This window comes from Hemicordylus capensis, chromosome 4 (genome assembly GCF_027244095.1).
Source record: "Hemicordylus capensis ecotype Gifberg chromosome 4, rHemCap1.1.pri, whole genome shotgun sequence".
NCBI lineage: Eukaryota > Metazoa > Chordata > Lepidosauria > Squamata > Cordylidae > Hemicordylus > Hemicordylus capensis.
The window spans coordinates 302,042,420-302,068,098 of record NC_069660.1 but is presented as its reverse complement, the minus strand read 5'-3'; the positions used below and the strand labels follow the sequence as shown (position 1 = coordinate 302,068,098).

Below are 25,679 nucleotides of genomic sequence, written 5' to 3'. Positions count from 1 at the left end.
TGGGGTTATCTACCTTGACTTTGCGAATGTTGTGTGTTCAATCTGTTTTTTCTTACCTTTTGGCAACAGAGCATTAGGAAGCTGGCTACATATTGAGGGTTGAGGGGATTGCTCCTTCCTCCAAGTGGCAGGCAAAGCTCTGATTGGCCCTGTCTCTGAGCAGGAGGTCAAAGTAACCCATAATAGGCAGTGGATACAACCCATACTTCTACAGAGAATGATCCTTCAGGTAAGTGTCAACAGCTCATTTTCAACAGTTTTGGGTGTGTATGTGTAAGCATCCCAAAATGGCTCTGTGCTGACTCCAAACAAAATACCACTGCAAATTACATTGGAGGTCATTTCCAGGTGGCAGGAAACTGTGAATAGCTGAAAACAGCCTTATTGTCATCCCTATGAATCGTCTGCAAATAGCAAGAGCTGGGAAAGGAGAACTCACAAAAAAGAGGGTCTCCTGTATTTACTATGGAAGTGTTAAGCCAAGGTGGTGTAGGATGATTGTCAATAAGCTGAAATGGAGGCATTTTTACTCTTAATGGATGTAACCATGACAACTCAAGATCAAATTGCCTGGCCGATGCTTTAGCAAATTAATTAATTGTGCATTTGTGGAATGCAAGGCAAGAAGACCAACTTTCTCTGGCCTGCTTGAGCCTTTAACAACTTATTTGAGATTGGCATTATGGTTGGGAAGATGGAACGCATTTGTTGTAGGTCCCACTTTTGCACACTGATAGTAAAATCTCATAGTCAAGTACCCTCGGGTCAAATACCTACCAAAAGTGTGTTACCTAAACACAAGATAATGTGATCTACATACTTGGGAGACTCCCTCGATATGTAGAATTATTTTGGTTTATAAATGGTTATATCATTGATACATTACTACATTATTATTATCCTAACTTATTGTGTTTTTATGGTGTGAATCTTTGTGAGCTGCTTTAGGAGCCTCTTGGGGCGATAAACAGGATGTATATATTCTAAATCTCATTTAAGAAAAATTGAAATAAAGACCAAAGTAGTTAATTGTGGGGTTTTGTGGGGTGGTTATAGTCCACTCTATTACCCTGTGTTTTGAGGATAACTGGTCTTGTAGAAGTTTCTTAGGCTTTATTGAATTTTTACACATGCTGCCGCCAGGAAAAATAACCTATAAAGCCTCCATAATACTTCAGATTCATTTCAGTCTCTCACTGTGCTGATAAACATAGCTTTGCTTAGCATGAGTAGAAAAGTGACAGAATTTACACAGACCAGAGATTCAAAACAAACAGGAACATATTTTTTTACAGATGTTTCTGAGGTATTTATCTCTACAATGCTGTAGGGCAGTGGTTCCCAAACTGGGAGCCTCCAGATGTTGTGGAACTAGAACTCCCATCAGCCCCAACTACAATTTATTGTGGCTGGGGATGATGGGAGCTGTAGTTCAGCAACATCTGGATGCTCCTAGTTTGGGAATCACTGCTGTAGGGTATTGTACTTGTTGGTATTACGGGGTTACACTTTACTTGGTTGCAAGATATTCATTAAGCTTTAAATGAAAGTCCAGATCAGGCACTTTCTCAGAAACCCAGCTTTTTTTCAGGGTGACTTTTTCTTTGAGTCACAGAACATCTCTTCTTTGAGACTGTCCTAAGTAGACTCCAACCCCCAGCTATCAACTGACATTTCTAGCCACACCAGCTCCCATCAATGGATTCTTTTGATTGACAGCTCTGCAGGGTTGCAAACCATCTCATCACATGCCCTGACATAGAATTGTGCTCATTGGTTTCCAGAACTTAAGGAATGCTAAGGGTGTCATTTTTTGGGTGGGGGGTTGACTGACGAGGTTTTCACACAATTTATAGTCTAATTTATAGTTTGTTTGTTTATATTCTCGGCTGCTGTGTGAGGACATCTCCTGGGTTATCTCATGCTCGCTCCAGGGCAGGACATATGCAAATTAGCAAGAAGCTATAAGAGGGGCCTGATGATAACCCCTCTTTTCGTCCTGTCAGCGCTCCAGTAAAGGACTCTTCAGCCTTGCTTCTTCATTCCTATTACTTTACTTCTACTTTCTTTTTGGTTCAGTTAAGCCCCTCATTATTGGTTTTCCTTCAAGTCTTTGTTTCTTGTCTCTTGGTGTTACCTTAAAAACAAACAAAAAAATGCATCTCAGCCTTGTGTTCCCTCGTCCCTCCTTCCGCCTTCCTGCCCTCCTTGTTGCCTTTTCTGCCTCATGGAGGCAAGCAGGGTACCCTGCCTGCAGGGCCTTCGGGCCAAGAGTGATAAGCGAAAGCTCGAACCCAAAAGCAAAATGGCCAGATAAGCCCGCTCTCTGCCACTAAGCTCCCTTCCGACATGCCCAGGACCACTGCGTCCTCCTCGGGCGAGGGATCCTCAACCACGCCGCCTCCTACCGTGGCAGCAAGCACTCCGTTGAGTGGCTGCCATTTCAAGCACATTCAGGCTCCTGCACAAAGAGGGCAGGCGCCATCTTGGGTTAGCCCATGAAACTCCAGGTGCAGTCGCAGAAGACGCAGAAGCTCCTACTTTGTCACGGGTGGCAGAGGAGCGGGCAAGGGTGCAGAGGTGCCTGCGGAGGGCGCAAGTGCTTGAGCCTTTCTTGCCTGTAAAGGCTTCAGAAGCTACAGGCTCTTCGGGGGCGGAGGAGGAGATTCTTGAGGAGGAGGCTGCAGAGGAGCCTCATTCAGCGGGAGGAGCAGGTCCCTCAGATAATCGGCCACAGCCCCCGCTAGCAGGCCAAACGATGGCCGCATAAATTTCCCTGGGAGACCCTTCACATCTGGAACTGGCAGGACAGGAGGTGGGGTGTTTGGCCATGGTGGTGCACCAGACTAATAACTTGCCAACTGCCCCTTTTCCCCCTGCCATGGTCAGGGAAGAAATTCCATATAGTTGGAAGCAATGGGTTTCCAGTACCTTGGCTCAAGCACTCCAAATGAACCAAGGAGACAGGGGATGTAAACGAAGGAGGAGGTATCTCTTCTCATCCAGTGAGTCTTCTGCCTCGTCTCACGAGGAATCCCATAAGAGCAGAAAAATTCACAAAAAGCACCACAAGAGGCGTAGGCAGCATAAATCAGCAAAGCCACGTTTACCCACCCTGCATTCATCAGAGGTTTCCAATTATGAATCGCCTGCTTACCCAGGGAAACCTTGGGATTCTCATCAGACATCACGCAACCCCTCAGTTACGGGAGTTGCGGGGGGGTCCAATCCTGACATAGTGGACTTAGAACAAGGGGAAGAATCTAGAGAGGAAGGAGAATGGTCAGATGGACAGCAGGGGGTGTCACTACCCCAATTCAAACGTTTATTTCCCCCAGATGACTTCTTGAATTTGTTTATAAAGGCTATGAGTACCCTGAGTCTCACAATAGAGGGATTACAGTCTGCGGTAATTCCCTCCAAGGACTCTTTGGTACTACCTACAAATACAGCCCCTGAACTCCTCTTCCCTTTACCAAGTACCTTTTCAGAGGTTCTCCAGCAGGAGTGGCAGGCGCCATCTGTTCAGAAAAAGGTGCTGCCGATTGCTAATAAACATTATGCTTTTGTTCCTTCAGCGGCATCCCGGTTCCAAACTCCTCCTGTAGATGCGCACGTGGCAGCTCTGACGTCTGGTTCGGTGCTCCCTCAAGATCGGGAGTCTGTTTTGAAAGATCTGGTTGAAAGGAAGATTGAGTTTCAATTAAAGAAAAATGAGTGTATTTCTCTTTCTATTAGAGCATCTATAGCCACATCCATTATCTCAAGAGTATCACTCCTGTAGACAGATGAGCTGCTCCAGTCTCCGCCACCAGACCCTGCCAGACAACGCCAGATCGCTCTGAAGCTACAAAAAGCACAAGCATACATCGCAGATACAACATCGGATGCGGTACATTTGGGGGCTAGGGCCACTGCCAAAAATGTCATTGCCGGGCACACCCTGTGGCTCCGCCATTTGCAGGTGGACTCAGCATCTAAAGCCAATTTGGCTGCAGTCCTGTTTTCAGCGGCAAAATTGTTTGGGGATGATGTTCTAAAGGACATCCTTATAGAAACGAAGGATAAAAAGAAGGTGCTTCCTACTACGGTTAGGAAGGAGGAAAGGCGCTTTTTTCGCAGGGGTCAACAACAGTTTCGCCCCTTTCAGTCTTCCTTTAGCGGCCATGACAGGGACAACAGAAATAAGCGCCACAACGTCACAGGGCAACTTTGCTGCCAGAACCAACTCTAGACAGCAGCAGTCAGGCCAACATTTCAGGCAGCGACAGTCTCAGTGACTCTGGGGATAGGGAGGTGCCTCTCTCGCTTCTACCATGTGGGAGGTGTCCATCACAGACTAGTGGGTTCTGCAGACGATATCACTAGGTTACACCATAGAGTTGTCAGAGCATCCCAGGGCTCGCTTTTTAACTACTTCACGGTCAGTGGCAAAACACCTAATTCTATAACAGGCCATAGACCATCTGTTAGCAATTGCAGTGATAGAGCCATTTCTGTCTTTGGAGCACCATCAAGGGCTTTATTCAATCTTATTCACCGTGCCCAAGCGGGGCGGCTCTTACAGGGCAGTCCTCAATTAAAAATTTTTGAACCGATGTGTGCGCAAACGAAAGTTCTGTATGGAAACTCTTCTATCTATTGCAGAAAGCTTGCAGCACGGACATCTTACAGCCTCAGTAGACTTGACCAGCATACCTTCACATCCCTATACAGCCAGAGCCCCGCCGCCTTCTGCGGTTCTGTTACAGGGGAGTTCATTACCAATACCGGGCCCTTCCATTCGACCTCTCTTCAGCTCCCAGAGCATTCACAAAGGTGTTGGCCCCTTTAGTGGCTCACATTCGTCAAAAAAAGTTGTGCCTCTCTGCCTATTTAAACGATTTGTTAATACTATCAAGGCAGGAGGCAGCAGGAGATGTCCATGTTACTCTAGAAGCCTTGTCTGCCCAGGATTTCAAGGTAAACTTCGCAAAGAGTCAGCTGACCCCCTCCTTCAACCTACAACATCTGGGAGTCATCCTGAACACCAAAACGGATCGTCTGTATTTACCAGAGAAACGCAGACTGAAAATTTGGACTATGGTCTCGGGTCCTGGCCGCCCGCAAGTCATGAGTACTCAAGCTGGCTCAGCTGTTGGGACTGATGGTGTCAGCAATCGACTCAGTCCCGTGGGCGAGGTTCCATCTCTGCCAGCTATAGTGGTTCCTGCTTCCATTTCAAGTGGCAATTGCTTCCAAATCTCCCAAGAAGGTTGTATTAACTCAGCAGGTTCGATCCTCCCTACTATGGTAGCTTTGCAAGAAAAAATCAGCTGTTGCCCTTCTTCAGCCGGTTTCCGTGCACACAAGCAAACAGACATATGCCATCATGTCTCCGTGGCTACAAGAGCTACTTTATGCATTTCCTCCAGTGCCTCTGCTGTGCAGACTTCTCAGGTGCATTCGTAAGATGGGTGCCCAAGTAATCTTAGTAGCCCCATATTGGCCTTGTGGGCCTTGGTTCCCAGAGCTGCTCAATCTGGCATCACGTCCTCCAGTCTTCCTGCCAGTCTGGCAAGATCTACTATCGCAAGGCCCGATATATCAACCAGTTCCCACATGGTTCCAGCTTGAATGGGACCTACTAGGAAAATTTGGATACTCCAGGAGTGTGCTAGACACTTTGATGGCGCCCTTCAACACATAGAATGTACCACTGTACATGGAGGATATTCATCAGGTGGTGTAGAGGAAAGAAATTAGCCCCCAGGGCATGTTCTCTGCTGGAGCTTTTGCAATTCTTACAAGATGGCCTTGACAAAGGACTCAAGGCGAATACAATCAAATGCCATGCAGATGCTCTAGCTCCTCTTCTCCTACCATTTAAAGGAAAAACCGTTATGTCACACACTCATCTTAAGCATTTTCTTCGAGGAGTGACATTATCCTTGCCCCCAGTTGTACATAGATTCCCTACCTGGGGACTTAAACAAGGTGTTGCGAGTTCTACACAAACCTCTGTTCGAGCCGATCAGATCCATTTCTCTGAGGATCCTGTCCATGAAGCTGGCCTTCCTGGTCTCTATTACATTGGCCAGAAGAATATCAGAGTTGGCTTCGGTTTCGGCTAACCCCAGATTTTGCATGTTTTCTTCAGACTCAGTAACCTTAATTCCGGACCCATCAGTGCTGCCCAAGGTAGCCTCAGTTTTTCATAGGTCACAAAATTTGGTTCTGCACTCCTTTTGCCCCAAATCTACACATTCCAGGGAAAAGGACTGGTACAATTTAGATGTTTGGCGTTGTTTGAGAATAGACCTGAAAAGAACTGCTTCATTCAGAACAGCAGCCTCTTTGTTTGTGTCCTTTCTTCCGGCATCCATGGACCAAAAAGTTTCTTCTGCTGTCATTGGTCGTTGGATCAGAGCCTGCATAAGCTTGGCATATGAATCTCAACACCTATCTACCCCTCTAAGGATTACAGCGCACTCTACTAGAGCAGCCTCCACCACAGCAGCGTTTTCCACCAATGCACCGTGGGAGGAAATATGCAGAATGGCTACGTGGGCTTCATCGTCCACTTTCACAAAACATTATAAAATTGACACTATGCACTCTGCTCAGGCTGCATTTGGCAGATGAGTTGTGCAACACATTCTTCCTTCCCAGTAGTCCCCAGGAGATGTCCTCACACAGCAGCCGAGAAAGGAGCATTGGTACTCACCGAGAAGGCTTCTTCTGGCTGCTGTTGTAGAGGACATCTCGGCCCACCTGAGGTCTTCTCAGACTACTGGAGTTCTTTCTTCTGCATGCGTTACTAGTTTGTTGATTGTAGGTTAACATATTTGTGTACTTTCTTGGAGATTTCCTTTCATTAGAAGCTTGGCTGATTATAAGAACTGGGAGGGGTTATCATCAGGCCCCTCTTATAGCTTCTTGCTAATTTGCATATGTCCTGCTCTGGAGCGAGCATGAGATGATAACCCAGGAGATGTCCTCTACAATAGCAGTCAGAAGAAGCCTTCTCAGTGAGTACTAATGCTCCTATTTATAGTCTCCTAGAGAGGAAGGGGATTGGGTATGGGCAGATGCATGTTGCAAGGTTAAAAGAAACTCCCCTCGCAGTGCTATGTGGGGAGGTTTCAGGATGGAGGGAAGAGAAAAGAACACTTTCACCTGTCCTACTATCTGGAAACCTACACACTAGGCCTGTTCGTGGAACTAAAAGTTGGATTTGCATCTGACCTGACCCCGCAAATGTTGGTTCAGAAAGCTGGGATTGGGATTGGGGCCGGGATTGGGTTGGAGTCACTGAACCCAGAAGAAAATTAACAAACACCACACCAAAGAGTCATAGGGGAAGTGAGAGAACATCAGAGAATCCAAGAGGAAGTTCCCTTACATCAGACAACCACATGAGGAATCTAGAAATGGACTGGCGTCTGTTAATATGAATAGAAAAAAGGGGCTAAAAGTTGAAATTAAAGTATTTAAAAGTTTAAATATGCATGGGGCAGTCATGCTGGTGGGCAGATAGGGCAGAAGATGGATTTTTTCCCCATGGGTCTCATCCCCGCCCCTCTCCACCCACCTCTCGTTGCTCCAACTTTTTCCAAAGGGGGTTGGAACTGGAGTGTCTAAGTTCAGATTCAAACTCTCTCCTAACTCCTCTGATTTTACTGGTCCAACCTTGCACAAGCCTTACTACATACATGCCTGCCCCCCCCCCCTCTCTCTCTCTCTATATATAATTTTTGTGTGTGTGAATAAAATTATCTGGATTTTATTATGATGTACCTGGCATTAGGTAAAACACAGTTGAAAACATACATTTTTTTCTTTTCTTTTTTCTTTTTAAAAAAGATTTTTCTAGTTGCATATTAGAAAGTGACTTGCAGTACAGTGATGAAGAGGGACCATCAGTGTTTGACACTGGACATTCTCAGAAAGCTTGCGATAAACAAAAAAAATTCCTTAATTTTAGCAGGTAAGTGTGTTGATAAATGAAGCTCACCTTCATTTTACACCTCTTAAAACTTCCTTCCCCTTCTTCCTATTTATTTTGATTTAGTCTGTCTTGTCACTTATTTTCTTGTCTGCATTTAGAAGGCAAAATGACTTTATTTCTGTTGAGAATAAGGAGAATAGATCACTCTTTAAGTACGCCTGGGAGTAAAATATGGGGGAAATGTAAGTAAAATTTTTCATTTGTTTTGAAAATGGAGTGCAGCTTAAGTAACCGAAGATTGTGAAACCTTGTTTTCTTGCATGTAGCTTTTGATAAAGTTGTGTTCATTGTTTACTTCATTCTCCCTGAAGGTTCCATATGAACCTGCTAGGGCCCTCCCGCTCAGCATCTCAGGCCCTGCTCATGGCCCCGCCACTGACAGAGATCCAGTTGGCAGGGAATAGGGACGGGGCCTTTTGGGTTGTGGCCCCTTGGCTTTGTAATTCCCTCTCCAAAGAGCTTCGCCATGCTCTTTCCCTTGGTGTTCTTAAAAAACAATTTAAAACATCTTTTTAAAGAGGCTTTTAAATGTTTTGTCCGCTGCTTATATCTGGCACAGCGGCGAAATGACTTGACTAGCAAGCCAGAAGTTGCCAGTTCAAATCCCCACTGATAAACACCTATATTGGGCAGCAGTGATATAGGAAGATGCTGAAATGTATCATCTCATACTGCACATAAGATGGCAATGGTAAACCACTTTCTGTATTCTGCCAAAGACAACCACAGAGCTCTGTGGTTGCCAGGAGTCGACACCGACTCGACAGCACACTTTACCTTTCTATCTGGTAGGTTCTTTATTTTTTATAGTTCTCGGGTTTTCTTTAATTAACTTTTAATTTGAAACTTTTAAAAAATGTAATTTTAAATGTGGTTTTAGCCTGGTCTTTTAACTTGTTTACTTTTTATTAATTTTATTTTACATTGTATCTTATTTTATTAATGTTGTGAACCGCCCCAACCAGTAGTGGCCCTATGCACCCATAACTGGCCCTATGCACCCCCAGCACAGTACCTCCAGTGATGTTGCTGGTGTCTATGTTTCTTCTTAGATTGTGAGCCCTTTGGGGACAGGGATCCATTTTATCTTATTTATTTATTATTTCTCTGTGTTAACTGCCCTGAGCCATATTTGGAAGGGTGGTATAGAAATTGAATTAATAATAATAATAATACTATACTGGAGGGGCAGGATATAAATATTTTAAATAAAGAAGTTTAATACTAAGTCTTGAAAGTAGGCAATCTTTCAGTAGCATTCTTCTTTTTGTATTGAACAGATATTCTTTTTTCTTTCTTTTTAGAAGTGCTTATCACCAGCCCACATCTTATCGACCAAGACTCTTAATAGCAGGAGAACCAGGATTTGGGCAGGCTTCTCATTTGGCACCAGCAGTCATACATGCTTTGGAAAAATTTACTGTGTATACATTGGACCTTTCCATTCTCTTTGGAGTCAGTGCCAAAACACCTGAAGAAACATGTGCACAGGTATTTTTTGCTATATTATCGCTACTGAAGTGGGGTTGACAGAATACTTAGTGTATGGAAGCTAAGGTACATAGTGCAAATTGGCTTCCACATTGTGCAGCCAGGATATGTTTTTCTAGGGTGTTGAAACCTCTTCATTCATTCATTCATTCATTGTTAAATTTATATACCACCTTTCATTAAAACAATCCCAAGGTGGTTTACAGCAAAATTTAAAAACAAGATGGTAATAAAGACACAACTAAAATATTAAGTGAAAAATATTAAATCTGATTAAATTTAAAACAAAAGCATAAAAGCAATACATAGTGCAAAGAGCAGCAACAGAGAATCAAATAAATGCCTGAGCAAAAAGCCAAGATATTACACTCTTTCTAAAAGCTGTGATGGTGACCGAGGAGCGAATAGCCACTGGGAGAGTATTCCAGAGTCTGGGGGCAGCCACAGAGAAGGCTCTGTCCCGCGTGCATGGCAACTGAGCCTCCCTCACTGTTGGCACCTGGAGCAGAGCCTCCTCAGATGACCTCGTCAAGTGGGCAGTAACCCTTGGGAGCAGGCGGTCCCTCAGGTATCCCAGGCCCAAACCATTAAGGGCTTTAAAGGTCAAAACCAGCACCTTGAATTGGACTGGGAAACAAACTGGTAGTCAGTGTGGCTCTTTCAAAATGGCCAAAGTGAGATAATTATGCTTAACTTGAGAGGCACATGAAAATATCTGTACAAGTTCTATTTCATTTAAGTGTTGTAGCTACTATTGTACTGTCTCTATTACTGAATTAAATTAATTGTTTGGATCACATTACAATTTATTGAATTTTGATAGTTTCAGAAAGGAGGAATATTAGGGTGGGATTCAATAGCTTGGATTTAGTTGGATTTTGAAGTGAGAGAGGCAAGGAAATGGTATATACAGTCAACTTCTACAGCATCCTTGCTTTCAGAAAGTACAAGAATAAGTGTTGCTGATTCTGTACAATTAAAAGTAATCTGTACTGTGTTAATGTATGAACCACAGTCAGTTTTGATTTTCAAACTATGAAGGTTAAGAAAATGAAAAAGCCATAATATTTTTTTGGTACTGAAAAAATCCAAAACATAGGATGGGTTTCTCTCAAAATTGTTTATCTCGGCACCAGGTCAAAAACTACTTTTGGACATGACGACAGTTCAAACTAGTTTTCCATAATAGAGGGTGTATACAAGCATTGTGTGTGTTGCTTGTACATGTAATATGTTCCTTTATGACTTTGTCAGCTGGAAGCTAGAGCATAATGTGTTGTAACAGAGAGTAAAATGACCGAGTTAGCCAGTTCTACATTTCCCCCCCATATGTAAATTCTCCTTTTTTACTAGTTGATCTGTGAAGCCAAGAGAACAGCACCAAGTATACTATATGTTCCAAATGTTCACTTGTGGTGGGAGACAGTTGGACGCACATTGCAAGCTACATTTACCTCACTGTTACAGAACATTCCATCTTTCACTCCAGTTTTGCTGCTTGCAACATCAGATGTACATCATGCAGCTCTGCCAGATGAGGTATTTACTATCAATGAGTTTGTGGTATATCTTTTAATCTAACATACTTTATTCTAAGCTGCTGAATGTTAAGAACATAAGAACAGCCCTGCTGGATCAGGCCCAAGGCCCATCTAGTCCAGCATCCTGTTTCGCACAGTGGCCCACCAGATGCCGCTGGAAGCCACAGACAGGAGTTGAGGGCGTGCCCTCTCTCCTGCCATTACTCCCCTGCAACTGGTACTCAGAGGCACCCTGCCCTTGATGCTGGAGGTGGCCCACAGCCCTCCGACTAGTAGCCATTGATAGACCTCTCCTCCATGAAGTCATCCAAACCCCTCTTAAAGCCATCCAGGTTGTTGGCTGTCACCACATCCTGTGGCAGAGAGTTCCACAAGTGGATCATGCGTTGTGTGAAAAAGTACTTCCGTTTGTTGGTCCTAGACCTCCTGGCAATCAATTTCATGGAGTGACCCCTGGTTCTAGTGTTGTGTGAGAGTGAAAAGAATCCCTCTCTCTCCACTTTCTCCACACCATGCATGATTTTATAGACCTCTATCATGCCTTCCCGCAGTCGTCTTTTTTCTAAACTGAAAAGCCCCAGGCGTTGTAGTCTTGCCTCGTAAGAAAGGTGCTCTAGGCCCCTGATCATCTTGGTTGCCCTCTTCTATACCTTCTCCAGTTCAACAATGTCCTTTTTAAGATGTGGTGACCAGAATTGTACGCAGTACTCCAAGTGTGGTCGCACCATAGTTTTGTATAAGGGCATTATAATGTTAGCCGTTTTATTTTCAATCCCCTTTCTAATGATCCCTAGCATGGAATTTGCCTTTTTAACAGCTGCCGCACAGCTGAGTCGACACTTTCAGCGAGCTGTCCACCACAACCCCAAGATCCCTCTCCTGGTCTGTGACCGACAGCTCAGATCCCATCAGCATATACTTGAAGTTGGGGTTTTTCGTCCCAATGTGCATCACTTTACACTTGCTAACATTGAACCGCATTTGCCATTTGTCACCCACTCCCCCAGTTTGGAGAGATCCTTTTGGAGCTGCTCACAATCCGTTTTGGATTTCACTACCCGGAAGAGTTTGGTATCATCTGCAAATTTGGCCACATCGCTGCTTACCCCTGCTTCTAGATCATTTATGAATAAATTAAAAAGCACCGGTCCCAGTACAGATCCCTGGGGGACCCCACTTCTTACTTCCCTCCATTGTGAAAACTCTCCATTTATACCTACCCTCTGTTTCCTGTCTTTCAACCAGTTAGCAATCCACACATGTACTTGTCCCTTTATCCCATGACAGCTAAGTTTCCTCAGGAGTCTTTGATGAGGAACTTTGGTCAGAAGCTTTTTGGAAGTCCAGGTATACTATGTGAACTGGATCACCTTGATCCACACACTTGTTGAAACTCTCAAAGAAGTCCAAAAGGTTTGTGAGGCAAGATTTACCTTTGCGGAAGCCATGCTGGCTCACTCCCAGCAGGGCCTGTTCTTCTAGGTGCTTTACAATTTTATCCTTGAGGATGCTTCCCATCAATTTTCCTGGAACGGACATTAGGCTAACTGGCCTGTAATTTCCCGGATCGCCCCTGGATCCCTTTTTGAAAATCGGTGTTACATTTGCTACTCTCCAGTCCTCTGGTACAGAGCCCGATTTCAGGGATAAGTTGGCAAGGAGGTCGGCAATTTCACATTTGAGTTCTTTGGGGACTCTTGGATGGATGCCATCCGGCCCTGGTGATTTGTTAGGTTTCAGTTTTTCCAGACAGTTTTCATCATCCCTTGTCACTTCTATCTGACTCAGCTCTCTAGCCTCCATCCCTAAAAAGACTGGTTCAGGAGCAGGTATATGCTCAGTATCCTCTGCCGTGAAGACAGATGCAAAGAACTGTTGTAAACTTGATAAGCTTTAAGTTCTTAAGGGAGGGAAAGAGGCAAATGTTCTTATTTCAATAACCCCCCTGCCCCGTAAACATTTAATTTCTTTAGTATAGTATAAATATAAATGAATAGCTGTCTTGCGTCTGCCAAATACAGACGTATAATGTGTGTGTATATACAATTGTATATATGTGCCAAAAGGTTCCCTACTTTGTTTAAAAATGGAATCTAATTGTTCCATTCCTTAAAGCATTGAAGCGTTCTAAAACAACCTTTTAGTGTGGTGAAATTTCCCAAGTGAAATCAATTGAAATTAGAATGATTTTTATCCACAGAGTTCTGTTTTAAAGCTATTTCTTTCTCATTTTGTCAATGTCCACTACTGGAAGCATTAGTAGTTAATAGGGCGGGAAGATTGATCTGGTCTATAACTATCATTCTGATTTGTATTGTATAAAATAACCTCATAGCAGATTGTGCTTTTCACTAGCCTTGTTCAATTTTTTTAGGTACAAGAAATATTTGCTATTGATTATGGAGAAGTGTTTAATGTCCACTTGCCTAATTCTGAAGAAAGAAGAAAATTCTTTGAGATCTTAATTCTTTGCCAGGCTGTTAAGCCTCCTTCATCAAAGAAAAAAGCAGGTTAGGAAGTTCAGCAAGTAAATTGTAGAAGTCTTGTGTAGATAAAGATGACCGGAATATCAGCTCTTATTTTCCAAATCTTCTGTTTTGGTTTTAAGTTTTGCAGGCTTTAGAAATACTACCAGCAGCAGTACCACCTGAACCACGGCAGCTGACAGAAGAGGAGGTCAAACAGCTTGAGGAACAAGAAGAAGATACTTTACGTGAACTTCGGATTTTCTTAAGAAACGTTACTCATAGGCTTGCCATTGACAAACGTTTCAGAGCCTTTACAAAGCCAGTAGACTTACATGAGGTAAAAGGATTTATTCCTGCTTTATAAACAAACAAAACTATTACAAACCTTTTCTGAAACTTCATTTGGAACATATAGATCTAGATTGTGATCTGTTGAATCCATTAGAATGGATTCCTTGCCTGTGCAGAAGCCTCTCAGTGTGGAATACCACAGCTCCTTTTCGTCGCTTGTGCCCCACCCCACGTGACCACTTGGCTATTTAAAGCTAGAGAAAGCGCCAGCACTTCAGTTGCTTTACAACCACCATTCTCTTTGGTTTCTCCATCACTACAGCTCCTTCGTGGAGCGTGGACAATGTCAGTGGACAAATGCTCAGATAAGAAAATGGGAAAAAGGACTTTCAAGCACTGTTCTAGTTGTAATTTGACTTTACCATCACTTGTGTTTGCTGTGCCTGGGGGAGGCTCACGTTACCTCCATTTATATGGTTTGCCAGTCATTCTCAAAGCAGACCTGACATAACAAAGAACTTCGTCTGAGGGCAGTGCTTTATGACGACGTGTTAAGCCGCCCTGGCCCATCTAGGGAGGGGGTTCCGTCATTGAAGGAAATTAGCTCAAGGGCTGTGGAAGTACCCCAGTCTAAATCCTTGACAACAGTGTTTAAGTCTCCCAAGATGCCAAAGCAACATGGAAACAAAATGGCAGATGTAACAGAGCCTGCAAAAAAGAAGAAAACCTTGACATCGAGAACTACTCCATCCCCTGCAAGAGGTAGTTTTTGTATCTGTGTTGAGGCCATCAACACCGAGAGGCTTGGCTCCTAGTGGAAAAAGCTCACAAGCAGACAACCTTGGCGCTGGCTGTGGCATCGAAAATGCCAACAAGTGCTGCGCCTGCCTCCACATCAACGTCAAAGGAGTGTAGTTTTGTGCATGTTTTTCAACTGGAACTTACCTGTTCGTATAGCATGGACCACCTGTTCCTGTGATCTTCAAGGAACTGAAGTGCTGGCGCTTCCTCCCACCTTAAACACCCATGTGGTCACGTGGGGCAGGGAGCAAGTGTTGAAAAGGAACTGTGATACTCCACACTGAGAGGCTTGTGCGCAGGCGCAGAACCCATTCAAATGAATATTAACAGATCACTATCAGATCTTCAGTTACAGGTGAGCAACCTGTTCTTCTAGGACACAATAACTGGCTAGTGTTGACTAGTATTGTGAGCCGCCCAGAGAACAATTTATGGTGCAGCTAACAAATAAAATTGATGTTGATTATTATTATTATTATTATTATTATTTTCAATCAATATCTAGGTATTTTGTTTAATGTCAATGTGTCAAGTTGGAAAAGTAATAAAATATCAAAATCCCTTCTAAATGCTGTCCAGAGCAAATATTTTGTTTTCTATGAATTAAATAGAGCCTTGTATGTACTGTCCATAATGCTGATCTGGATTGTGATCCGTTGCATTCATATGAATGGGTTCTGCGCCTGCGCAGGGACCTCACGAACCGATTAGCTAGCTCCTCGTGGTGCCTCCAACTGCCGTGCACGAGATCGTGCTCCCAATATCCTTTGCAGTTGGGGCGTGTCCTACTCAATTTCTGTTAGAACACCATTGCATCTACACCTCGGATTGATTAGCTCCTCGGATATTGTTGAACTATTTGGTTAAGACTCGGAACGGATTAGGAACTACGTACGGTATTTGGACATTGGACTGTTTTAACGGATCTGGCTAAGGATGACTCCTTCTAGTGGTGTGTGGGGGGGGAAGTTTTTATCTCCGCTGCTGCAAGGGGAATGTCTGACGCTATATCTGCCAAGGACAAGCTGAAAACAACTTTTAAACACTGCTCTGAATGCAAGGCAAAGTTGCCCTCAACAGATACGCACGACTCCTGCTTGTTGTGTCTGAGTGAGCAGCAAAACCCTGCAAAATGTAACATCTGCTCGTCTTTCAAAACAAACGCTGAAAAACCGAGCACTGAGGTTGTGGGCAGGCCTTTATGACGATGTGCTGCGCCTGCCAACACCGAGGCCCTCAACCTCAAGATTGGAGTTCGACTCCTTGGTGCCAAGCCCTTTGATACCGGGCACTTCGAAACTGAGCCCTTCGATACCGGGTACTTCAAAACTGAGCCCCGGTGTTCCTCTGGCAGACCCTGCTAAGCAGCAGTCTAAAGCCGCCAAGGCTCATGAATTCAAGCAGTCTGAGGTGGTGGGGGGAAAGCGGCACCAACACAAACATCATTAGCACAAATCCTCCACGGAGAAAGAGACAGAAACTTCACTGCCAAGAAAGAAAACGAAGAAGAACCGCGTTCACAGCTGAACTCCATCACTTTCAGCATTACAATCAGATTGTGAGGACTGGGACTCTACGGTGTCGGGCGCTTCTGCACCGTGGGTCACGTTATCGACAGAGAGCCCAAGCTTACCAGCCCTGTTGGGGTCGATGGTGTCGGCATTGGGAGAAATGCCGTCGCTATTGACCATTGCAACACAGACAATGGAATCGGTGCCGATGCCGAACATGGTGTCGAGAGCTGGCAACACTTCGACATCGAGGGTTTCCGATACTTTGGGACCAAAGGAACTACAGCAGCATTGCGGGGCAATGGAGCTTACTCCTGCGCATACCCCGCTTATGTCTCCTGCAATGACTCCATGACCGGAATACCGGACAGAGGACTATCTTGATTTTGGAGAAGATGCTGCAGAGAAAGAAATATCAGCAACTTATAAAGCTAGGACTGATTTGATGGCTCTCCTTGACTCCACGGATAGCACACCAACGGGGTCGACATTTCATGGATTTACTGGAGTCGAAGTCGAGCACGGCTCCAGACACTTGTCGGTACTGAGAACACCTACTATCCAACCAGTACTGAAGACTCCGTCGATGTCACCGATTCATCTACCTACGTTACCGAGACCCATACATTTGGTATTGGCATCTACAAGCCCAGTACATTTTCAGAAAACGATGGATAGGGTAACATTGACTGGTCAGTCACTGTTATTTATATGCCCGTCTTCGCCATTTTTCACACGCCCTTCATCATCGACTCATTTTTGTGGTTTCTCGCATGCACCACCAATGGTATACCCGATGGATTATGCGGGATATGAGATCTGGAAAGCTCAACAAGAGGCAGGCCTTATGCAGCCGACACTGCAACAGGAACGGACTGTAGTTGCACAAACAAAAACTATGACAGCCCAAGCTACATCACGCTCGTCTGAGATGGAGATAAGAGGCAGCCAACGCTGTTCGAATGCACCTACGACTGTGCCCATAGGGCCCAAACCAACTACGCATCCGGTTGCGCATGGCCAGAACGTTCCAGCTGCTCCAGTAGAAATATCTGATTCAGGGGACGCAGATTCATCTGACACATCAGATACTGAAGATGAACCTACAATCCCGGAGGAACCTTTGGATCCAGAGCTCCCGCCCAATGTGCCCCCGAACACTTCGGTTTCGCCAACTGAGGAGCTAATCACATCCAAATATGTGAGATGGCAGAGGCTCTAGGCCTAGAGTTGAAACAGCCAGAGCTGGATTTAAAGGACCCAGTTTATAATATGATGGCACGGGCTAAAGTCGCCCATCCAGTATCTTTGCCTATGCTACTTGCAATAACGAAGGCAGCACAGACTGCCTGGGAAGTTTTGCAAACTTCAACAGCTACCTCACAAAAACTGGAGGGCTTGTATTGGGTGCAGGAGGAAGATAGTGTTTACCTGATGAAGCATCCGCTACCAAACTCTTTAGTTACAGAATGTGCCTCTGCAAAAGGTGGACAGCGCCAGTCTACGCCTAATGACAAGGAAGGCAGGAAGCTGGATGTGTTAGGCCGAAAGATCTATGCCACATCAAGTTTAGCCATTAAAATAGCGAACTATTCTGCCTGTTTAGCTCGATATGGCCACCACTTATGGGATGTACTTTTTCAGGACTCTGCGACAATGTTGCCAGAGGAATTTCAGGATAACTTTAGGAAAACTTATGAGAAAACAACAGTTGTTACTAGGCATCTGTTAAGCACATTCAAACATGTGGCTGAGACGGAGTCTCGGGCTATGACCATGGCAGTAACCCTGCGGCACCATGCGTGGCTTTGTTCCACAAATTACAGCAGGAGATGCGAGACAGGGTAGAACATTTATCTTTTGACGGTAAAGGGCTCTTTGCTGAAACTACGGATACAACAATGCAATCCTAGAAACAGTCTAAATTCACAGCAAAAACATGCATGGCTGCTACAGGGGGCGAACCACCACAAAATCGAACATACAGGAGGTACCAAGGACGTTCCGCATACAGACAGGAGAAGAGGGATTATAGGAGACAGTATAAGCCTTTCCAACGCAAAAGCCCTATACCCAGCAACAAAGAGGGCAGAAGCAAAGCAAAGACCAACCTAAGCAGTCTCTTTGATTGGCAGGTCCATCCACTTCAACCACTTGCGATACCTCGAACACAAGTTATAGTGCCCAAGATCCACGTCACCGGTCTTGCATATGTCAGCACATCCATCAAGCTGGCAAGCCATGCCCAAGCATGGCACAACATAACATCAGATCAGTGGGTCTTGAAGGTTATAAAGTCTGGCTATGCGATAGAGTTCAAATCTTTGCTGCCTTTTCAAGGCATAATGTATACCAGGCCGACCCAGATACTGATGGAAGAGGTGCAGGTGGTGTTGGAAAAGCAAGCAATTGTTCAAGTGAAGTGGGTGGGCAGGATGAAGGGATTTTATTCCTGGTATTTCCAAATCCCCAAGAAGGACAGGGAGATAAGAGCAATCATGGACCTGAGAAACCTGAACTGCTATGTAGACACCAGGAAGTTCCGGATGATTACACTTCAGGGTATTCTCCACCTGCTGGTTCGGGAGGAATGGGACGTGACCCTGGACTTAAAGGATGCGTACTTTCATATAGGCATACGCAAAGGACATCACAAATACCTAAGATTCACCGTAGGAGATACAGCATACCAGTATGTGGTTTTGCCATTCGGCCTGTCCACAGCACCACAGGTTTTCACCAAAGTAACGGCAGCGGTCGTGGCATATTTAAGAACACAGGGAATTGTAGTTTATCCCTTTTTGGACGACTGGCTTGTAGTCAGCGACAAAAGAGGAGAGTTACTTTTGCAAATCCAGTTTGTGCTCCGTCTCCTAGAGGATTTGGGGATCATGGTGAACTTTAAAAAATCAAAGTTGGAACCCCAAAGGCAAGTGAGTTACATAGGGGCAGAACTGGAAATGGAAGAGAAGAAGGCTTCTCTGCCAGTGTCCAGTTATGCACAAATCAAAGAGCTGATTTGCTTGTTCAAGAAACAACCGAGGCAACCAGCAGTGTTAGTCCAAAGGTTACTTGGTCTCATGGCGTCATGCAATGCAACTGTATGCAACACTCGCTTACACATGCACACGCTTCAAATGTGGTATCTCAAGAACTTCCATCCAAATCAACGACTGTCAACAGAAGTGACTTACACTACCACTGCTAGTATTGAGGTCATTGGACTGGTGGACGATTCCTGCCAACTTGAGGGTGTGTGTGCCGTTCCAACCAATCACCCCCACATGCGCTGTGACAATGGACGCCTCCCTTCGGGGCTGGGGTGTGCATTGTCAACACCATCAGATACAGGGGCAGTGGTCCGGACAACAACGAGAAAGACACATAAACTATTTGGAACTCCTTGCTGTGTTTCTAGCGCTGAAAGCATTTCAGCCACTGATACAGGGGAAAGTGGTTCAAATTCACTTGGACAACACCACTGTGATGGCGTACCTGAACAAGCAGGGAGAGACGGTATCGCAGACACTGTGCCTGTTAAGTCAACAGATCTGGAAGTGGTGCTTAGCTCGGGGTATAACCCCGACAGCATTGCATATAAAGGGGACAGACAATGTACAGGCAGATGGCCTCAGTCGGACATTGCTACACAATCAACACCACGAATGGGAGTTGGGCACAGAATATCCGAGAACCCTGTTCAACGACTGGGGCTGGCCAGATGTGGATCTGTTTGTGACTGCTGCCAACGCAAAATGTCAGACATACTGTTCGCGTGCAGGAGTTGGCAAGGATTCACTAGGAGATGCGTTTCAATTAAAGTGGACCAAAGGCCTGTTTTATCTATTTCCGCCACAACCACTGATAACGAGGGTGGTCTTGCAGATGTTAAGAGATGCCACAAGAGGCATCTTGATAACACCATGGTGGCCTAGACAACAGTGGTTCCTGACAGTGCTGCGTCTATCAGGGAAGGTATACCGAAGATTTCCAAATCGACCGGACTTATGCAGAGTTACGGCGCAATTCAAAACCCACAGTTAGAGATGCTGAAACTGACAGCATGGCTCATAGGTTATTGAAGAAGATACTATTAAATAATAGAAAGAAATCCATACATCTTAATTATGGCAGCAAGTGGAAGCATTTTAAGATGTACGCCAGACGAAAAGGATTATTTCCAAAGAAAGCTACGGTCAGGCAAGTACTGTTATATATGACAACCCTAAAGATGGAGGGCCTAGCGAATGCATCTTTGAAAGTACATTTGGCGGCAATTTCTTCGGAACATAGTGGATGGGAAGGGACTACAGTGTTTTCCCATCCAGACTGCAAGAGGTTCATTAAGGGCCTGAACAATTTGTTCTAATAAGAGTTCTGCCTTGAATGAATAACATACAACCCTCCACCAGGGCTGCAGCTGGCTAATCACCCATTCATATGAATGCAACGGATCATGATCCAGATAAACAGGTTGCTTACCTGTAACTGATGATCTGGAGGTGATCCGTCGTATTCGTAAAACCCGCCTGAACCTCCCCGCAATGAAAGGGCAGGACAGAGCTCATCAGGATCATCATAAAACAGCAACTGATGGTCTGCCAGAAACTGAGTAGGACACACTCCAACTGCAAAGGATATTGGGAGCACAATCTCATGCACGGCAGTTGGAGGCGCCACGAGGAGCTAGCTAATTGGTCCGTGAGGTCCCTGCGTAGGCGCAGAACCCATTCATATGAATACAACGGATCACCTCCAGATCATCAGTTACAGGTAAGCAATCTGTTTTTCTCTCTGTCCATAATGCTGTCCCCCTTCACTAAGTACTCAGTAGCTCTTGTTTCATGGAAACAGGGCACTACTCAGTAGTGGTCTGATCATCCAGTCACACTAAGGATGTATGTGCAGACCACATCTCAGAACCTTCCAGAGCTAATCTGTTTTGGCGGTAAACCCGCCCTGTTTTAGTGACAGAAGCGCTTACCTGCTCAATCCCTCAGTCTTTTTCCGACTGCCGCAGCAGTGACTTTGGAGAACCTTCCTTGTCACTTTTGCTCGTGAGAGACTTAAAAAACCAAAAACACACCTCGTTCTTATCACGTTTATTAGTCGTTTGTTTACTCTTCCTTTCTGTCGTCTCGGTTTTTTAACAGTTTGTTCTGCGGTTGTTTCTTTGCCTTCGGTCCACCACCATGACCCTCCCCATGTCCAGCATGGCCTGTGGCTGCTTGGATAAGCTTCAAGCTCTGCAAGACATGTTCGGCAAAGAGTCATTCCTCGGAAGGCCACATGGAGTGTTTGGCCTGCCTCGGTGAGGCGCACAATGTAGAGCACTGCAAGTTCTACCTGGCCTTCACAAGGCAAGCCTGTCTGAATCGGGCCTCACGTCTGCGAGCACTGCTCTGGGAAAGGGCCCTGAAGGCAAACTCGCTCTTAAAGGAGAAGCCCACCCAACTCCACTCTGAGGAGCACCACACTAGTTCCTCCAGCATGCAATCATCAGAGCCGTTGGATGTGCTCATGCCTGACACGATGCAACTGGTCCTGCCGATACCGAAGTCCGGCCCAGGTTCCACGGAAGTAGCCGCCTTTACTAGTGCTCTTGAACCCAAGGGGCCACTCTGCTAAGCCCCACAAAAAGAACAAGCCTGTATTAGTGCTGGGGCAAGAGCAGAAGAAAAAGAAACAAGCAACACAACCAGAAAATGACCATGGTTTCAGTGGCGACTTCCCTGATGGTTGCAGCACCCTTGGAGGAGGAGCTCCTACCTGACAATGTGCCTGACTTGGATGGAGAACACAACCCAGACTGGGAAGCTGATCCCTATCTGAATTCTGAGGAGGACCTGGAATCCCCCGAAAGAGACCACCATAGGTGTAAGGACTTTGAGGGCAGACAGGCAGTACAGTACTGGGGGAGAAGATACCATTACTCCTCAGAATACCTGTATGAGACTTCCCCTAACTGGTAATATTGACTATCATAGGCCCACGATAGAGTACATGTTGATGGAGCCCAGGCATACTACCTACCACGGATGGAGGACTTCAGCCTATCCTAGACTTGTGTGGTCTTAGCCAATATATCGCCTATGGTCATTTCCAAAAGGTGACAATCCTATCTTGCAACTCTTTCGAAATGACTGGTTTGCATCAATATTCATATGTCTATTCACCCTACCCACAGGAAATATTTACACTTCTGCAGAGAAAATAATATCTTACCATTCGGCCTCCATGGCATCACACACCTTTACAAAATGTATGGCCGTGGTGGTAGCGCATCTTCGGCAACAATCCATTCGACTGTTTCCGTACTTGGACAAGAGCTCTGTCTGCACACCACCACAACCCTACATCTTGTAAAGCAGCTGGGGTTGCAGGTAAACTGGGAAACTTACCCCCACCAGATCTATCGAATTCATCAGAGCATCCCTTGACTCTCCATCCATGTGTGTTCTTCAACGTGGTCTCTGTCTTCTACACAAATGGGCTATGCTCCCGCACAGAGACCTTGTCAGAATCTAACAAGTTCGATTCTCCTGCTTTGGACGGGATATGGGTCCCGTTATTCAGAGAATCCCTCGTATAAGTCCTTGACGATGAAGGGTTGGCAAGAGCCCCCCTCGCATTTGGAAGAGAGGGCCATGTTCCCGCTCACCTCAGCGCTCCCCGAGGGACCATATTGAACATCACGAACTGTCCCCTTCGGTGCCAGTGATACCCCAAACCACTTTGATACCGAATGCTCAAGATGACAACTTGGGCTCCCCCTCGGGGTCGATGCCTGTGGCACAAGACTCTGGAGTCCGATTATAAAAGTGAAGATAGCTCACAGGCTTTGGAGGCAGTTTATCTGGGATCGTCCCCGCTCGATGTCCAGTTGGACTCTAAACTGATCTCCCCATCTGAAGACCTAAAGCTGTATACGATGTATGTGACGTGAATGGCTTCTGCCCTGGGTGTGAATCTGGGTAACCAACAGAAGGGAGATCTAGAACTGCCGTTCAGCCTCATCGATACTGAGGCCAGGGTACAAGGTACCCTGCCCCTAAATCCAGCATTGCTGAAAGTATTAAAAGGTCACTGGAAGAAGCCAACGACGCTTTTTCAGCCCAACAAACGTCTGGAAAGTTTCTGTCGGGTGCAATTAGATGAGGATACGTCCTTTTTGAAAAATCACCTCACCCTGAATTCAATAGTCGTAGAGGCGTCCCTGCAAAGAATCAGAGGCCACAGTCAGTTGGCACCAAGTGATAAAGAGGGCAGAAAGCTCGACTCTTTTGGGAGGTGACTATACTCTGCCTCAGTGCTACATCTAAGGGTGGCAAATTACCAAGCTTATAACGCCCGATGTAATCATTTTTAATGGGAGAATGTAAGCCCATTTCTGGACCACCTCCTGTAAGATAAGAGAGATCCGGCCAAGTCATTTGTCAGAAAGGCCATTCAAGTGACCAAACAAGAACTTTATTCTGCCCAACATTCGGTGGAATGTGTGGCCATGTCGGTGGCACTAAGGAGGCATGCATGGTTTTGGTCATCAGGACTACACTATGAGGCTCAATCCATGTCTTATGCTTCACCTACTAGTAAAACACAGAGGACAGCCAAGTGGTTGCCCTACCAGTCGCAAAAGGCTCTTTCCCAGCAGCAGTCGTCTTCGGAATGGTCTTTTCATGGCACTAAGTTCCAACCGAGATACAAGTCGGGAGGCCAGCCTAGTAAGCTGTCTTTCCAAAAACAGCTCCCAAGTATCCCCCAGAAGAAGCAATGACTCAGGGTGCTACAGGACTCACCTGGCTCTATTCTTGGCAAGCTGGGACAAAGTGACTACAAACCAGTGGGTCCTCACAATCATACATCTGGGGTATGCCCTGGAGTTCTGTGGGACACGGCCGGTGTCTGGGGTTGTGGTGGCTCCTTGCACCCTGGAGTTAGAGCAGGAAGTTGTTGCCGTCCTGGAAAAGGATGCGAGTGAGTCATCAACCCCGACAGCCCCAGGTTCTACTCCTGGTATTTGCTGGTACCAAATTCAGACCAAACTCTACGTTCAGAGTTCTGCTGAGTGGAGGAAATCTCCCTCCTTGTTTGTTCTCTATGACAGGCCTTGTAAGGGTCTACAGGTATCAGTCGGGTCCATGTCTAGGTGGATTGTTTCCACAATTGAGCTTTGTTATTAGTTGGCTCATAAACAATTGTCTGCAACAGTTAAGGCACACTCTGTTAGGTCTGTGGCGGCCTCTGTGTCCTTTGATCGTGCGGTCCCGTTGTACGCTGTATGTCAGGCAGCTACTTGGGCTTCGCCCCATACATTTATTCGTCATTATACAATTGATACTAGGGCATGGAATGATGCAGTATTTGGCAGGAGTATCCTACAATCCATTTTCAGTTGATGTACTTGTTTCTGAAATAAAAAGTTCTGGCAGATTATATTTGCTTCTGTTCTTCCCTCCTCCTTGGGTGCTAGCTTGTTATGCGCCCATTTGTGTAGAAGACAGAGACCACGTTGAAGAACTACAGGTTACTTATCTGCAACTTTGGTTCTTCTAGTGGTCATCTGTACTTCTACACAAATAGGCTATGCACCTGCACAGAGACCTTGTCGGATTCTCCTGCTTTGGATAGGAAACCTGCCGCCAGCCGCTATATTCAGCTGCACCACTCCTCAACCCCTTAGTCACAGAGTCCAGCTTCAGCGAACCCCGCGGGGAGGACAGGAGGGCATGTAGAAGTACAGATGATCATTAGAAGAACCAAAGTTACAGGTGAGTAACCTGTAGTTACCTTGCCACAACGCAGGATCGGCAAAATATAAGCGATGGCACACCAGTTCATAACTTCAAAGCTCCACACGGTGTACTCTATTGAAAAACTATTGGGGTTCATGCCATTAATAATGGTTATCATTTGTCTGGCTTGTCTACAAATGTGCCCTCTATAGGCATGGTTTCTCTCTTTCTTCCATGCCCAAGTACACCCACCAAAAAAATCTTTTCATCTGGATCGTGATCCGTTACATTCATAATGAATGGGTTCTGCACTTGCACAGAGACCTCACAGATAGATTGACTAGCTCCTCACTACGCCTCCAACTGCCTAGCATGTGCTCCGTGCTTCTTTATTTTCAGCAGTTCTGGCGTGTTTTTGCTCAGTTTCTGTTAGACCACCTGTGCGTCTACACCTCATATACTTAGCTCCTTGTTGAATTCATTAAAAAAAAGTTTATACATGGTAAAAGACTCCAGACAGAATACGGATAACAGAACTCTAAGCAATTTAAACGAAAAGAAAATAAACAGAGCATTCCCCGCACTTGTCCAGAGGACGCACAACTTGGAACTGCTGGTCAATCCTCAACAATGGCATTGAAACCTGTGGCTAAAACTACTTTCAAATTCTGCACGTAATGCTGGGCGAAGCTACCAACAACGGATAGCCATGGTGCGTGCTTGCTTTGCTTAGGAGAGCACCACAACCCAGCTATGTGTAAGATATGCTGCTCATTCTCAAAACCAATGCTCAAAAACTGAGCACTTCATCTCCAAGCGGCCTTATATGATGAGGTGCTTCAGCCATCAAC

The 25,679-nt window shown here is 45.4% G+C and overlaps 1 protein-coding gene and 1 long non-coding RNA gene across 6 annotated transcripts in view; one reads left to right on the top strand and one right to left on the bottom strand.

The window, feature by feature from the left end:
- Positions 1-25,679, top strand: part of ATAD2 (ATPase family AAA domain containing 2) — a 124,332-nt gene that overhangs the window by 78,078 nt on the left and 20,575 nt on the right. For all 4 annotated transcript variants that reach the window (XM_053250623.1, XM_053250624.1, XM_053250625.1 and 1 more), the window contains 5 exons: positions 7,846-7,969; positions 9,295-9,481; positions 10,835-11,020; positions 13,397-13,532; positions 13,631-13,827. In XM_053250623.1, coding sequence (XP_053106598.1) covers positions 7,846-7,969; positions 9,295-9,481; positions 10,835-11,020; positions 13,397-13,532; positions 13,631-13,827 — 830 coding nt within the window. The remainder of the gene's footprint in view (positions 1-7,845; positions 7,970-9,294; positions 9,482-10,834; positions 11,021-13,396; positions 13,533-13,630; positions 13,828-25,679) is intronic.
- Positions 3,603-25,679, bottom strand: part of LOC128325145 (uncharacterized) — a 46,758-nt gene continuing 24,681 nt past the window's right edge. The window contains exon 4 of one of the 2 annotated variants that reach the window (XR_008307280.1): positions 3,603-3,676. This is a non-coding gene — a long non-coding RNA (uncharacterized LOC128325145). Of the gene's footprint in view, positions 3,677-23,900; positions 24,055-25,679 lie in introns of those variants that run through there. The other variant, XR_008307281.1, reaches the window with a different exon arrangement.